At 37.8% G+C, this 16,715-nt stretch overlaps 1 protein-coding gene and 1 long non-coding RNA gene across 2 annotated transcripts; one reads left to right on the top strand and one right to left on the bottom strand.

The window, feature by feature from the left end:
- Positions 1 to 538: 538 nt before the first annotated feature.
- Positions 539 to 8,716, bottom strand: LOC137043581 (extracellular calcium-sensing receptor-like). Its single transcript, XM_067419877.1, has 6 exons — positions 8,517 to 8,716; positions 7,840 to 8,131; positions 6,511 to 7,329; positions 6,195 to 6,425; positions 1,854 to 1,977; positions 539 to 1,698 (listed from the first exon to the last, which is right to left on the bottom strand). The coding sequence occupies exons 1-6, from the start codon at positions 8,687 to 8,689 to the stop codon at positions 803 to 805; spliced, it is 2,535 nt and encodes an 844-aa protein (XP_067275978.1). The 5' UTR covers positions 8,690 to 8,716; the 3' UTR covers positions 539 to 802.
- A 245-nt stretch (positions 8,717 to 8,961) lies between these two features.
- On the top strand, positions 8,962 to 11,864 carry LOC137043582 (uncharacterized). The gene is made up of 3 exons (XR_010898526.1): positions 8,962 to 9,293; positions 10,513 to 10,605; positions 11,495 to 11,864. It is a non-coding gene; the product is annotated as an uncharacterized lncRNA (long non-coding RNA).
- The last annotated feature ends 4,851 nt before the right edge of the window (positions 11,865 to 16,715 follow it).

Raw genomic sequence — 16,715 nt, 5'->3', positions numbered from 1 at the left:
GTAAAATCCAGAATATTCGGTTTTTTTTTTTATTATTTGTATAATTCATGGAATATATTGTCACATTTTAAATGAAATGGTATTAGAATGAGGCTTTGTGCACTTGATGGTATTGATTGACAGATTTTTTTTTCTCTTCTACTAATGTGGACATTTTTTTTGTTTGGTTTGTTTTCTTAGTGGTATAAAAGGTAAAACTATAAATGTTGACTATTTGAAAAAGTGTTTAATGTCAACATTTGCAATAAAGTATTTTTCAATATCTCTCTTTTCTGGACTACAAATAGCAAAACTGCATCACAGACAAATGTTTCATCTCACATAGAAACAGCTGACAAAGATATAATTTGCAAGATATCATCTATATAGTAATAATACATAGCAATTTTATTTTCTTAATTTTTTTTAAATACACATATACAAAAATACAAACAACACACCTATAACATTTATGGCTGGTTTCACAGACATGACTTAAGCCTAGTCCCAGACTAAAATGCATGTTTAAGTTGTTTTAACTGAAAGCAACTTGCTCTGATATTTTGCTCATATCTCTTAAAATATATACGTGCTATTGTTTAATCTCAAGACACACACCAGTAATGATTTTTGCTATGGCACATTAATAAAAGCTTCTTAAATATCCTAATTTAACTAAGGGCTAATGTAAACCCTGTCTGTGAAACCCTGTTTTTACAGAAGAATGTTTAATTAAACTAAATTTTTGTTGTTATTATTGTGATAATAAATATTGCACTCTGTAAAATGTTACCTTTTCACAAAAGCCTTGCACTTGTAAACCTTATCTGGCCATCATGTTCTTTTTTGTATTTTTCTCAGGTTTAAGCAGAATGATGTAACATTTTGGGGTGAATATACACAGCAACATGCCGTAACTGGAAGCCAAAATAGCGAAAATCTCCACAGCCACTGTGTACTTCCCCGGTGAGCTGACGTATGCTGGCACAAATGCAATCCACACAACACAGAAGATCAGCATGCTGAAAGTAATGAATTTAGCCTCATTGAAATAGTCTGGGAGCTTTCGAGCAAAGAAGGCTAGCAGGAAGCAGACTACTGCTAACAGACCGATGTAGCCCAGTACCAACACAAACCCCACAACAGATCCCACTGTGCACTGCAGGATCACTCGAGCACCAAGCTCACCTGCACTCTCTGTGGGCAGAGGGGGAGCCAGCAGCAGCCACAGTAAACAAATGACAACCTGAATAAGTGTGCAGAGGAAGATGCCTGCCCTCTGCTGGATGGGCCCAAAGTACTGCATCAGGTTAGATCCAGGCAGGGTAGCTCGAAAAGCCACCAGCACCACCACAGTTTTACTAAGGACACAGGCAATGCAGATCACAAAGCTCACTCCAAACAGGGTGTGACGTAGCATGCAGTTCCACGGTGCAGGCCGGCCAATGAAAACTAGGGCGCACAGGAAGCAGAGGGTAAGCGACACCAATAGCAGGAAGCTCAGCTCTGAGTTGTTGGCCCGCACAAGGGCTGTGTCACGATGATGGAAAAAAGCAGCCAGAACAGTTGTGGTCAATGTCGCCCCAGTGACAGATAAGACTGTCAGGACAATTCCCATGGTATCTTGCATGGACAGAAACTCCACAACCTTTGGGATGCACCTTGTTTTTTCAGTGTTTGACCAGAACCTCTCAGGGCATCTTGTACACTCTGTAGAGTCTAGAAAAAAAAATGTTGCTCATAGTTAAGGTTGGTTTTCTATTAAAAATATATTTATTTTGTTACCTACACACCTTTATCAATGTCTAGTTCAATGTTCAAGGTTAAAAAAGTAATTTCTTTTTATGTTATTAATTACTATATATATGTAATACCTGTCGTGTTACTGACTTCTCCTGCTGCACAGGGAAGACAGTCGAAGCAGCAGATAGGTTTTCCCTTTTGTACAGCCTTTCTAGTGCCTGGAAGACAGCTCACACTGCACACAGATAATGGAACCTGAATAATACAGGACGAAACACAATTCGACTAACATCTTCCTTCTAATAACACAATATCTGTCATCACAAGCACACAAAGAAGAGCAGAAAGAAAAGAAAATCCACACGCAAATACATTTAACTTTTTCTGTAAATGGCACATCCTCATACACACAAGCATATACACATTCCCAGGACATATCTTTTCCCTCTCAGCAGGGTTTTGTCCATTAAAGGGCTGTATCTGTTCCATACTAAGAGGTTTGATAATTGACACATTCACCTGCACACTTTGTGTACCCTTTTTTAGTTTACTTGAAAAACATTATTACAAAAACTTTGCATTTACATTGTAATGTTTAATACAGAATAGAAGTAAACTTACAATTTAGAGTAAACCTAAAGCAATTTACACCATACTAGAATGTTGTCATTAGTGTTTTTTGCCTGCTGATTTGTTTTTCTCTCTTACTCTACATTCCAAGAGAGCCTACTGACCCCTCATAGAAAATAATAGAATATAAGCAGAATAAGTACATATAGCAGGCAATGGTGAAAATACAGAATGTCACTTGCAAGTATAGGTTTTTTTAAAAAAACTGTATAGACAGCCAAGTTGTAAACGCAGGATCTCTAGCATCAAAAGCAAGAATTACACCACTGGACTGAAACCTACAGTACTTCATCCAATATGTATTTAATTTTTTATTTTACCAAGCCTCATTAGCCGGTTGAAACTGGTTAACCATTTAGTTTAAAATATGCTGCGCTATTAATAACAGCCGCGAGCCGTGCCTGCAATTTCGCAACTCTGTCGCATCTCTGTGCCGCTCTGCCTCCCGCTATTACACACACACACTGTCCCGGCGCCTCCCTTCCACTCACGTCACTTTTTTAAAATCCCCTAAAGCGCGAAACATGAGTCCTGCAAATGCGGCACCGAGGAGCTTGTTTGTAATTGGAGGACAAATGGCTCCTTAGTTTTGAAATGGTTTGGGTACAAGGTGATCACATTGAAAATAAAGGAATTTGTCTAGCCTTTCGAAACATTTCTCATTTAAGAAAATGACAGCTCCGAAGAGACACCAATTTTGTTCGAGGTAGTGCTAACAATAATAAAAAAAGATGATGATCAACACCTTATGTGTTACCACTAAAATGTAGATGTAATATATTTCCAAAACTAAGCCCATCTTATGTGAAATGCATGCTCTACACTGTCGTCTGCGCTGGCTCTAACCTCGAGTGTTTTAGCCTGTTTACTTTTTGCAAACCTTTTTGCAAACCCAAACGCTGCGACCTCGCGCCAAATGTTTTTATTTGTTTATTAAGTACAAACAGGCGAATTATGAAAAATTGAGTATGAGGGATTTGTTCACTTCACACAAAAAGAGTTTGGAATGAGATGGCTAACTATAGTAGCGTTTAGTCCACTGTCTATAATAACCTAATTTAGAGATCACTTTTTTTTTAACGACAACTTTGATCGTCAACGGTCAAACCGTCATTGCTTAACATCCCTAGATGGATTGACATCTTGAAAAGGGTGAAGCATCGCGCCATTTTGCTCTTTTGTGAGGAAACTGCTCTTTTAGTAATAAAGCACCCTGGGAAGACCATGGAAGAATACAGGATTTAGGTGCAGCCTGTATCTGCTTTTTTTTTTTTTTTAATCTTTGCAAAAATTTCTGTGAGAACAGCAGTTGGTTCTCTTCTTTGTGCAGTCGCACTGTTTTTGTGCCGTCTGGCCAGCACATGAGTGATCCCCCAGTGTCACTCTCTCTCTCTCAGGGGCGTAGCCATCTTTTCAGAAGTGAGGGGGACAGAAATGTCGTAATACCCCCCCCCCCCCCCCCCTTTTTTTTTTTTTGGACCAATATAATTTATCACATCTCCTGCTTTTAATTGGGCAAGATATCAAATACACTGCTGAACAATAACCACTAATTAATATCTATAATATTATTCTCCTATTTTTTATGCCAATTTTATGATTGGTTTATATACTACAAACAATTGTGCATTAAGTTTCCATAGATGTTATGCAATGTAAAAAAATATAGATATATTCTGATGTAAACCATGCTGTTCTCCATGTGAAGATATAGTAAAGTGTGATTTATTCCTGTGATCAAAGCTGAATTTATTGTCATTACTCCAGTCTTCAGTGTCACATGATCCTTCACTAATCATTCTCAGATGAGGATCTGATGATCAACACACATTTATGATTATTATCAGTTTTGCTGCTCAAGGTGCTGCTTAATTTTTGTGGAAACCATCTAAACATTTGTGGTAAAATTAAAAAAGAGAGAAATTAATACTTTTATTGATCAGGCATGCATTAAATTGATCACAAGTGATATTTTTAATATTAAAAAAGACAATGTATTTAATAAATGCAAATAAATGCTATCCATTGAACTTTCTATTCATTAAAGAATCCTGAAAAATAACATGTAGGCTATCGTGGTTTCCACAACATTTTTAAGCAGCACAACTGTTTTCAACACAGATAATAATTATAAATGTTTCTTGATTATAAAATTATTTTTTATATCTTATATCTTGATTATATCTTGATTATTATATCTTGGTTATAACGATTAGTGAAGGATCTTGTGACACTGAAGACTGGAGTAATGATTATAAATTCAGCTTTGATCACAGGAATAAATTACTATATATATTCACATAGAAAAAAAGCTGTTTTAATTTGTAATAATATTTCAAAATAGTACTGTTTTAACTATTTTTGATTACATAAATGCAGCCTTGGTGAGCAGAAGATACTAAACATTAAAAGCTGCATTATTCATATAGCCTACTTTATTGTCAATAAATAGCCTACATTGAGATGACTTGAAAAACACACATAAAGCATATATTGTCGCAATCGTCTGATTGTCGTCGTCACGTTTCATCACTCATAACGATTGTTTTCCTTCAGCTCAGCTACAGCTCCAGAGGTATTACCTCTACGAATCCGCTTTTGGTCTTTCTGTGAGAGCGCGCCCTCCTCATATTTAGATTCGAATAAAATTACAGGTCCTGCATAGATCATTTTTTGTCTCTGAATTTAAATCTTGATGTATTCACTTTGGTTTCTATGTAAATACATTTGCCCGTGACCTCAAGAAGCGCGCTCTCAACCGAGATTAGAGAAAGCTGTTTTTTTAGCGTCCCTGTTAACTTGCCCGCCCTCGCGCAGGTTCGAATCCCGCTCGGAGCGGGTCGACTAGGATCGGGGAGACCCAGTAAAAGTGCGGGGGACGAAAATTTTATTAAAAGTGAGGGGGACACGTCCCCCGCGTCCCCCGCGTAATCTACGCCCATGCTCTCTCTCTCTCTCTCTCTCTCTCTCTCTCTCTCTCTCTCTCTCTCTCTCTCTCTCTCTCTCTCTCTCTCTCTCTCTCTCTCTCTCTCTTGTTGAGTATTGAGGCAGTTGAGTAATGCTTCGTCAACGCTGTTCGGCTCCGAAGTGAATGACAACAGTGCATTGCGATCTCTTCCGCTATATACTGCAGGGCGTAGTGTGATATTAAAATCTCACATGCCAATGTTCATTGGTCTGTTCTCTACATCTCGAAGTTGAAAGGGGTTCCCTGAAGTGATCCCAATTCATCGGTGACGTCCCATGTACATCGAACGTGACCGACTGAAAGGTAACTGAGGTGTTCTGCCACTATCTGTATGGATGTGTGAATTTATTGTGATGATTATTCATTATAATGATTTATACATGATTTATATAATTATTATACACCTAATCCAGTACACATGAGCAATTTTAGTTTAACAATTATTATTAAACATTTAGTTTAAATTAACATAATTATATACAGATAATATATACAGATATAATATAAATAAGATTTGTCATCAGTAGTTAAAGCTTTAAAAATTACTACACTAGATCTTACATGTCTGAGTGTCTGTATGACTATATATAATCTATATTATAACTATCAAAACTAACTTCATAACTTTCACTTGCAACGGTATAGCAAGATATTTTCTTCTTGCTGTATAATGCATTTTTGTAATTATTATGTAATATTCTTCAATCTCTTAATCTTTGGCTGAAGAGATAAAAGAAATATTGCTGACTCTATCGTGAGAGGTGAATCTATGTTTCAAGGCATGTGACTGGGTGGTCACTACAGATGTCACAAACATATTTAAAATAAAAACATTTTAAATTATATAATAAATTAAAATTTACTGGATTCTTACTTTGTCAGCCCAGCCCCCACCCCAAACCACTTTCTTAAGGTTTATGTTCAGCTCCTTGCCTGGTCCTTTGCCTGCATCAAACTGTCCAACCTGGATGAAATTCACTGTTCCACTTTCATCAACATGCCAGTTCATAATGTCATAAGAAGCAGATGGCTCGCCATTATCTTCAAAATAAACCAGATCACCCACTGGTGTTGTGAAGTTTATTGCTTTTAAGTAGTACAGAAGCTGTGAAAGAAAAAATGCACAGATTATCTACAGCAGTGATTAATTTAAAAAGCATTGCTTACATAAAAAATAATTAAACTCCTACCTGTCTGGGATTAATTTGAGTCACATCAGGACATTCTCCATTTTCAAATGGCCATCTACGAGGCTGACAGGCTATCATGTTGTGAATAGCATTGGCAATAGCATACACAGCCTTATACACATTGTAAGTAACTCTCAACTGTGAAACATCTGTGTAGATGCCACCATGTTTCTCCAAACTCTCTGAGCCTGTGCACTTTGGTATTTTAAATGAAGGCTGCCAGTCCTGTGCCAGCGAACAACCAAATATTTCTTCCCATACATCTTTTACAAACGGTTCATTTGGCTGCTTCACAGGGCTGAGCTGGGCAAGATAAGCACCAAGACCCCAAATATCAGCTCGGCGCAACGCAAAGCCAATTGTACCAGATAGAAGAGGAATGCTTTCTTGGTCAAAGAACTGAATAGAGGTGCTCCAGGCCTCTGTGGCTATCCACTGCCTGTTGGTTACATTCTGCAGCACCGCTTCCTTGAAAAGGGCTGCTATGTCAGGGGCAATGGCAAATGTCACCACCACATGAGCTGTGGAACTCTTGATCCTCTCCACAGTTCGCCTGATCCTGCTTTGTGAGTGTGATTTAGGAATGAATTCCAAGTAGTCCAAACAGATTCCTAAATGTGCCAGTTCTTTCAAGAGCAGCTGCACACCACTTTTACCATATTCATCATCCCCTGCAACCACCCCTACCCAGGTCCAGTCCAGCAGTCGCAGCAGACGGCCCATGGCCTTGGCTTGGAAGGCATCACTGGGAACAGTGCGCAGGAAAGAGTGAAATCTGCGACTGTCACTCAGACAAGCACAGGAAGCGAAATAACTCACCTGGGCAGACAAAGCACAAGTTAAGGCAAGTTAAAAAAAAATAAATAATAATAAAAAAAACTTTATAAAATAAAGCAAATTTTATGCTTAGAGACACTTTAGCTAAATTGCTACACATACGCGACACATCATATTATGAAAATAAAACAAAATGAAAGAGATCATACAAAATGTGTTATTTTTTATTTAGTGGTGTCCTGAACAAGATATTTTACACACCACACACACACACACACACACACACACACACACACACACACACACACACACACATATATATATATATATATATATATATATATATTAAATATAGTCCACAAGAAAAAACATTCCTGAATTTATAAAAAAATGCCCATTCCAAAAGTTTATGAACCATTGACTCTCAATACTGTATGTAGTAAATTTTTTATCAATTAGCCAAAAATTATCAAATAGAAATAAATAATTACATAGAAAAAAAATAGAAAGAAATAATCAACGAATGGGTCTTTGAGTATTAATTCATTATACCATGGGGATATCAAAAACTCCCAGCGTGTCAGCCACCACTATTGAGGCAGAGGAACGAGCGTCACCGACAATGACAGGCACCATTGGAGACCTGTTGCACTCTGTGCCCGACACTGTCTCCTCCTGCCCTGTTACCAGAGCTAAAGCAGCACTCAGTGTTGTGCCCTCAGCTAGGCAGGTATCGGCTACCAGGTACCCCAAAGTAATGTTGGGTAGCAGAACAGGGTCCCGATTAATCTCCTCCACAGTGAAGATCATAGCTTTGAGCCAGCGGTATGAACGAAGGTCAACACTAAAAGAGATAAAATGTCAGGTTTTATAGTTTGAGGAATAAATGAATTGGGTCAGTTCATAATCTATATGGAGGGAAAACAATATATATGATTTGATACATCCTCATGTGATATGAAATCCTAGTATGTTGGAATATGCACAATTAAAATATTGTTTCAGGCAACATAAATTAGTTTATTAAATAAAAAATAAAATAAAGGTATTTTAGGCTGAGTAGAAAGTGAGGGTGAGGCTATGTAATTACAGTTAACAAAGCCCATCCATGATAAACCATTTTGACATTTTGAATGTATAAATAGTTCTACAAATAAATACAAATAAACAATTCTAAAACTCTACAAATTGCCTTATAGTTCATTTTTAAACGGTCTCATTATACTTACCCCTGGCAGTGAGCATCAGACTGTGTCTCAGTAAAAGCATGATCAGGTTCTGGTGCTTCATTATGAACTGGAAACAGGCCCCCAATTATCACATCTCCCTCTTTATACATGCTCTCTGAAAAATATCTTCCATTTAGATCACAGGACAGGCCTGCACCACAATTCCTGACCATCTCAACTATGTTTGCCACCAGCCACAACCATATAATCAATCCCATCACTTTAGAGAGATAAAGAGAGAGACATTGGAGGGAGAGATAGAGAGAGAGAGAGAGAGAAGTGCAAGTTCACACCTTTTCCAGTGAAGAAAGAAGGGTTAGATGACAACTCCTCTTTTGTAGTCTTTAAATTGCCTGGGGCAAAAGAACAAGCAACAGGAAAACAAGCGAGTGAGGGATAATTGTGTAAAGCCATTGGAGAGCACAAAAACAAAGAAAAACTACACTGAAAAAAGGTTTTCAAGCAGTACTTCATCCAATTAATAATTTATCTTTCAATTCAATTCACTATTATTTGTTTTATTTTTCAAGTAAATTTTTTTTAGTTCAAAACTTTGCTAAACCTAAATACTTTTCATTAAGAGTTCAACTAAGAAATATTTGTTTTGACGAATGTAAAGTTTTAAGGTTACACTCAGGCCCGCGCATGCGCATTAAACACAGATCTCGACCAGTTATCCGGCCGCGCTGTTCAAATCTACGATCGCAGAGCACTTCACTTTCCTGCTCCTGCAGACCTTCAACAGAGAAAACCAAGTTTCATCGTGGATAAACTCTGGTAAGTTAAACAACCATTTATTATGTGATGCTGTATTTAGTAGTTTGTTAATTGTATGCCAGATATTATGTAGCAGCTCTAACGTTACTGACTTTTCTCTTAGTTAAATTGTTAACTTGGTGTCAGGTAACGTTAACGTTAGGGCCTATAGTTCCTCAGTTTACATTAACTATAGTTAACGTAATTTACCATGTCGACGTTAATCATTGCCTGACCGATTGCTAAAGGGAACATAAGTAAGAAAATCATCAAATTTTACCATGGTAAACGTGAACGTTTAAGCGTTGAATTGAATATATCTTATGACAGCGCCATTTTTCACTCTGTTGAACGACTCTCCAGTCACTCATTAATATTTTTTTAAGCTTCGTAAAATACTTTGGAATGATTATAAAAATAAATTATTGATGTTTTAACGTTGTCTGTTCATGTAGACATTTTGTACGGCGCTTGCCTACATAACGTTAACGTTAGTAATGGCGCTGGAGACCAGACCACATGTCTGATGGCGATCAATTTCGAATAATTCGCGATCTTGCTCCTTACTCTACTAAGGTGAGACAGAGTATTAAATATTCCTTGCACTTTTTTTACTGAAACTAAATATATTTTAATGTTACAGCTGATAGAACACTGGTGTGAATATGGCGTAATTATATTTACACAAAATGCATATACATAACGTTATATACATATACATATATTACACACACACACACAAGGGTATAAATACTTCGGACATGTAAATATGTCATTCACTTGTCAGGGTAAAATATGTGCTTGTCTGGAAAAAAATATTTTTTTTGTGTTCTGAAGCAATCAGCTTGGACATATTTAAATCTGCATATTTGTGATATTTCCACCTTTTTATAAAGGGCATTTTACCTAATCTTATTAAATAAGATTTTTCTATGTTTAAATTAAAATATAAAAACTAGAATAAGACACTATAGGGTTGTTACAAATCAAATTACATTTTTATTATTATTATCCACTATCAATTGCCACTTAAAATAAATTCAGAATCATTCTTATATTTTGGTGATTCCCTAGTTATTTTTTGTTATTGACCTATTTATCAGCTTGTCCGGTCCGGCAAGTTAAATTCTTTCACTTGCCCTTAAAGAAATCCAGTTGCCCCAGACAAGCATTTATGTTAAGCCCTGAACACACACACAATGAATGGGTCGACTAAACCAGTTCTTTACTATCTTTGCAGGATACTGACACTGCTACAAAGAGGGAGATTGTACTTAAATGTCTCGTCCTTAACATGGGAGAAGCAGTGGAGGACCTCATCAAAGATTTCCTGGTAAGGCAAGGTTACTTTAGAAATGTAAAAATGCTAGCTAAGGCTGTCCACTTTAAAGTTAGCTGTCAGACTGTTCAGATGTATGTCTGAAAACAGTCTGAACGCTAATTTCTTATAGAAAAAGCAATTCCTTTTGCAAGTCCCATGTGCTGGTAAATTTTTGTGACTGTTAAAGGGGTGGTTGATGTATGATTTTACTTTTTTATTTTTATTTAGTTGTGTAATGTTGCTGTTTGAGCATAAACCAAATCTGCAATGTTTGTTTTAAGATAGTGTTTATTAAAGGGATAGGTCATCAAAAATTAAAATTTGGTGTTTATCTGCTTACCCCCAGGGCATCAGAGATATTGGTGACATTTTGTTTCTTCAGTAGAACATAAATTACATTTTTTTTTTTTTTTACTCCAACTGTTTCAGTGTGTCATTCGTTTAATGCATGTTAATGGGGTGTAATTCTATGAGAGTAAAAAATAAAAACATGCACCAACAACTTCATAATAAACCGTGCAACTCATAATACCTCAAATACAACACCATGTCCAACAGCCGTGAGTGTGCCATCTCTTCCACTGGGTGAGGTCAAAATACACAATATGGTTTATCTGAATGGGATACAAGCGGCGGAAGTCTCGCCCGTATTTCTACGCCATATCGTGTACATTTGACCTCGGTGAACAATGTGAACGATGGAGTACATAGTGTTGTATTTGAGGTAAAAAATATATAAATACTGTTCAGTTTCTCACACAAACCAATCATTTCGTGTCTTAAGACATCGTTTCGTCATGAGCCGCAGGGTTTTAGAACCAAATACATATGTTTGTGTCTGATTATTTTGACTCTAGTCCAGTTATAAAGAATATAACCACCCCCCTATATTATTTTCCAGGTTTCGGAGAAGGAAGGGGCTGAATAAATTCTCCAACAGGAAACCATGGCCATCTTCGTCATCAGAGATGCACAAGCTGTAACCAAAGACATTGGCATCATACTCGAGGGACAAGAGGTTCTGAGCAAGTTGGCATCAGTCGCAAATGCTGTTTCCATTCTCCTGGGCCTCCTTTATTCTCTCAATCTAGAGTATCCCAAGAGTTTGAAACTGACATTTGAATATATCCAGAAAGTCATCATGGAGCTAGACCCAAAAGGCATGTCCAACAAAGTGAGGAGGCTCTATGACCAGCTCTACAATTGTGCTTAATGAGGGGCTCCCAGTTTAAACCTGCAAGTTGCAGTACTACGTTCTGCAGCATTCTAAAAGCTGCTTGTTTACGAGACAGGACTTTTTAATTCCTGACTTTAACAATATTTGTTTTTACAGTTGGATAACATTTGTAGCCTAAAATACAATGAGAATTGAGATAGTGAGATGCTTTATACAGCTTGCATTTCCCTAATTCACTGCATTGTTCTCAATTTAAGGCTGTTTTCTTAGGGCAATGTTTGCCTACAAATCTGACCCTTAAATACTTTTGTGGATGTGAAAGTAAAAGTTAATAAATATAGATGCCTTAAATTATTGATGTGTTTTTGATTCATTTTAATAAGAATAACGGGAAAAAATGTTTGATTAAAACTATATTTTTATTTGTTTAAATTTATTTTTATTTGTTTAAATATATTCTATTAACTCAAATGAGAAATACTTGTTTAATTAAATCTATATCTATTTGATTGGATAAAGCAAATAATTTCTAATACATATTTCTTAAATGAGAAAACAACTGTTTAATTAAATCTATATATTTTTGTTTAGATCAAAAATCTAATTTAAATTAATTAACTTTCTTCAACAAGAAAATTATACTTTGTGCCAAATTATATAAATTAGCTTTTAAAGACATAGAAAATATTGTTTAGGGCAAGTAATTTATTTTTCATTGGCTCAAGATATAAAATATAGATGTGAACCATTACCCTAAATTTTTTTAATTGGTTGAATGAAAATCTTTTTTCAGTGTACTTTGAGAATTAAAATTATTTTGTTATATTTTGCAGTTGCAAACACAGAGCAAAGAGAAAAAAAATAGATTGTGTCCGTGTTTACTTGTCTGGCTGATATTTGGCGGCAAATTCAATAATAAATTACTTGCCTGATTTGAGAAGTTAGATGCTTGTATTAATATATTATACTCAGCCTTTCATCCAGACTGTTTACTTGTTATAATTCTGAGGAATTAAATAGTGAAATAGCCTTCTTTAAGGATCTCCATGAGATTAATTAATTCATAGGTTAACTTTATTCTATGTCTTTGTGCATGTTTATATGATGATGATCCAGTCGGAAGAGACGGTCCTGCGCTATCTCTTGCCTGGGAGATTATTGTTATTTAAAAAGTCAGCGCTTTTGGTGGGCCCAAGCCAAGCAGAATAACATCCATGTTGGAGGGCGTTTAAGTCAGTGGGTCAGGCAGGTGCTGCTCTGTACAAGCACACATCTTGTCATCGTAGGTGTATCAATTGCCTCAAATTAATGGCTTTATTTCTGGCACTGAAGTACTTTCTTCAGCAGTCAAGGGGCTACCATGTCCTAGTGCGGGTGGGCAACTCTCCGGTAGTTGTTTACATGTGTTCATGCCAATTTAACAGGGGCGGGCTCAAGTTCCTGTCCCCTCTGCTTCTCTCTATATCACCCAACCTTAAGCCTCCTGTCCTCAGCTTTTCACTAAGCTGGAGCAAGGGAAAAAGCACTGACTGTGACCAGTCCATGCTCTTCAGATTTATAGCCAGTGGTGGAAGTCAGAACAACTGTACATTTGCTACAGAGGTCATAACTGGTGGGCAGCCGACACTAAGTGTGTCAAAAAATGTCACACTGGGTGAGGGATGCCATTGCCCTAGCCTATGAGGCGTGCAGTCAAGCTTCGCCTCTAGGTGTTAGGGCTCATTCTAACAAGGGGGTCACTTCCTCTCGAGCTTTGGCAAAGGGTGCCCCCTTGCAACAACTATGTGCAGGCTGGTCCTCTCTGCACACATTTAGCAGATGTTATAGTTTGGATGTTCCTGCTACTCTGGACTCAGTTAACATCCAAAGCCCATATCTGAGACCTTGTGTGTGCTTGTGAGAACACACTACACATCCTTGTTGGTATTATCATCCCCATACAGATGAACACCGCAGCATAGAGATAAGCTTTTAAAAGGGAAATTTTGAGTTACTTGACTGTAACCCTGTTCCCTAAAAAAGAAAGGAACGAGATGCTGTGCTTCATTGCCGTACTGCCATACCCAGAGTACATGAAGACGCTCATGTTGCACATCTAATTATAGCCTCTTTTGAGCATGCATTCCAATGACATCACCATCAGAGTTGGCCAAGTTTCCATGTTTGTGTGCAACTGAACTACCTCTTCAATGTAGTCTTGGGTTCGTTGCCTCGGCGCAAGGGAAAGACAGGCTTCCGTTTAGGCTTCCAAGACTGCAGTTCTACAGATGTAACTAATTCAGATAACCGATTCATGTAGCCAAGCCTGGTGGTCTGAATGAGCAAGCGAGACAGCCACAGAGCGATATCCATGATCGGAGAGACAGTGCCTGCAGAACCAAAGGAACCACATGAATACCCACAGTGTGGCAGCTAGGTGGAATTCAGGGACTGAGAGTTGGGCTCCCTCTGGCGGCGGCCCGCAACAGGGTCTGAGTGTGTAATTTTACACATTTTTAGAGCTCAACCTTGAATAAATTTGGCTATGGTTGGCAAGCAGATGTACTGGCTTAGTGATAAGATAAATCCCAACACATAGAGAATCTTTTACCTACATGTTATTACATAGAGACTGTGTAAGTAAATTGACCAAATTAGTATATAATTAAACAAAAACAACAACATCAAAACCATTTAATGGTAAAAAGTTGTATTGATGTCCAACAAATAAAAAAAACATATATAATACAGATGAACAAATGATAAAGCTCAGGCTGCTGAATATTCAATCCCTTAGCCCAAAAGCACATTGTTAATGGGATGATTAATGATAATAATCAAGATGGGCTGTGTTTGACAGAAACCTGGCTAAAACCTGACGATTACATTACTTTAAATGAGTCCAGCACTCAAGAGTACTGTTATAAACATGAGCCATGTCTAAAAGTCAAAGGGGGAGGTTGTTGCTGTAATTTATAATAATAACTTCAGTATTACTCACAAGTCTAGTTTAAAATATAACTTTTGAAGTTTTGGTGCTTTATGTAACTGTATGTAGTGTAAATGATAAATCATGTTTGACATTTGTGCTGGCTACTGTATAACGATCACCAGGGCACAATACAGACTTTACCAAATAATTTGCTGACTTTCTATCAGAGTTAGTACTGGCTGCAGATAAAGTACTTATTGTTTGTGATTTTAATATAAATGTAGACAATGAAAAAGACACATTGGGATTGGCATTTAGAGACATTCTAAACTCTATTGGAGTTAGGCAACACTTGTCAGGACCCACTCATCGCCATAATCATATTTTAGACCTAATACTGTCAGATGGAATAGATGTTGAAATTGAAATTGAAAATGAAATTCTGCAGCAATGACATCTCAGATCACTACTTAGTATTGTGTATACTTAATTTAGCTAAGGTTGCTTTGTAAATAATCTTCCTCATCAGTTTCATCTCCTCACCATCCTAGAGAGCTTAGAGGAACTCGATATTGCAACATAAACTATTGACTCTCTCTTTTCCAGCATTTTACGCATGGTTGCTCCTCTGGGGCTTAAAAGAAGATTAAAGAAAATAGTCCAACTCTGTGGTACAACAAGCACACTCTGGCCCTTTAAACAGCAGCCAGAAAAATGGCGCGTAGCTGAAAGAAAACAAAACTGGAGTTTTTTTTGCATTTCGTGGAAAGAGAGCATGATTGCATAAAGAAAGACAATAAAAGAGCTAGATCTGCTTATTTTTCTATTCTCTTATAAGAAAACAAATACAACCTTAGGTATATATTTGATACAGTGGCTAAATTCATGAAAAATAAAGCTTCAACTTCTGACGTCTGAAAATAGCACAACTGTAATGACTTTATGAACTTCTTTACAGTGAGGAAAATAAGTATTTGAACACCCTGCTATTTTGAACACAAAATCTTGTGATACATGGCCCTGGTCATCCTCTCCTTAATACAGTGCAGTCGCCCTGCCCCATGTGCAGAAAAACACCCCCAAAGCATGATGCTACCACCCCCATGCTGCACAGTGGGGATGGTGTTCTTGGGATGGTACTCATCATTCTTCTTCCTCCAAACATGTTTAGTGGAATTATGACCAAAAAGTTATATTTTGGTCTCATCTGACCACATGACTTTCTCCCATGACTCCTCTGGATCATCCAAATGGTCATTGACAAACTTAAGATGGGCCTGGACATGTGCTGGTTTTGTCACGGTTCATGAATTCACTGTCTCATTCTGTCTGTGTTGTGTGGTGTTGTTGGAGGCGTGGTCACTGATTACTCATCACCAATCACTCTCACCTGCTGCACCTCATTACCGGGCCCTTATATTCCTGTGTCTCACTCAGTCTTGTGTCAGATCGTTCCAGTGTGTCCTGTGGGTTTCCTGATCGTTTCGTGTTCATTGTGGGATTGCTTCGCTCCGGTTCCGGTTCCAGCCGACCGTGTCTGCCCGTGCCTCCCTGCTTCACGGATACACCTCCAGTGCCCTGCCCTTCACGGACTGAGCTGCCTTTCTGCCTTGGGACTTTACTGTTCTGATCGACAGTGTGTATTGAGAGTGATAAACTATTGTTCATTCGCAATTGGATACTTCTATTCTTTCTCACCAGCACCCACGACAGAACGATCTGACCAATCATGGATCCAGCGAAGATGGCTGAATTACAGGCGTATCTGACTGCCAACAATCAACGTATGGAGCGGCAGGAGGAGCATGCCACCGCCAATGCCCGGGCCGTGCAGGAACTTGTGAAGCAGGTGTCCGAGCTCACGGCTCAAATCAAACAGCTGACATCGCCCACTGTGCCCAGCCCGCCGTCTAGCCTACACCTACACCAGAGAGATAGGCGGGTGAGCCGGAGTTATGCAGACCTTTCTTGACTTGTTGTTCTCTGTTCTTCTCACTGCAGTCGCTTATGTTAACCACGGAGAGAGCCAAGGTT

Source organism: Pseudorasbora parva, chromosome 16, assembly GCF_024679245.1.
Source record: "Pseudorasbora parva isolate DD20220531a chromosome 16, ASM2467924v1, whole genome shotgun sequence".
Taxonomy (NCBI): Eukaryota; Metazoa; Chordata; class Actinopteri; order Cypriniformes; family Gobionidae; genus Pseudorasbora; species Pseudorasbora parva.
Note: the sequence above shows the minus strand (reverse complement) of the source record. Positions and strands in the feature narration are given on the sequence as shown.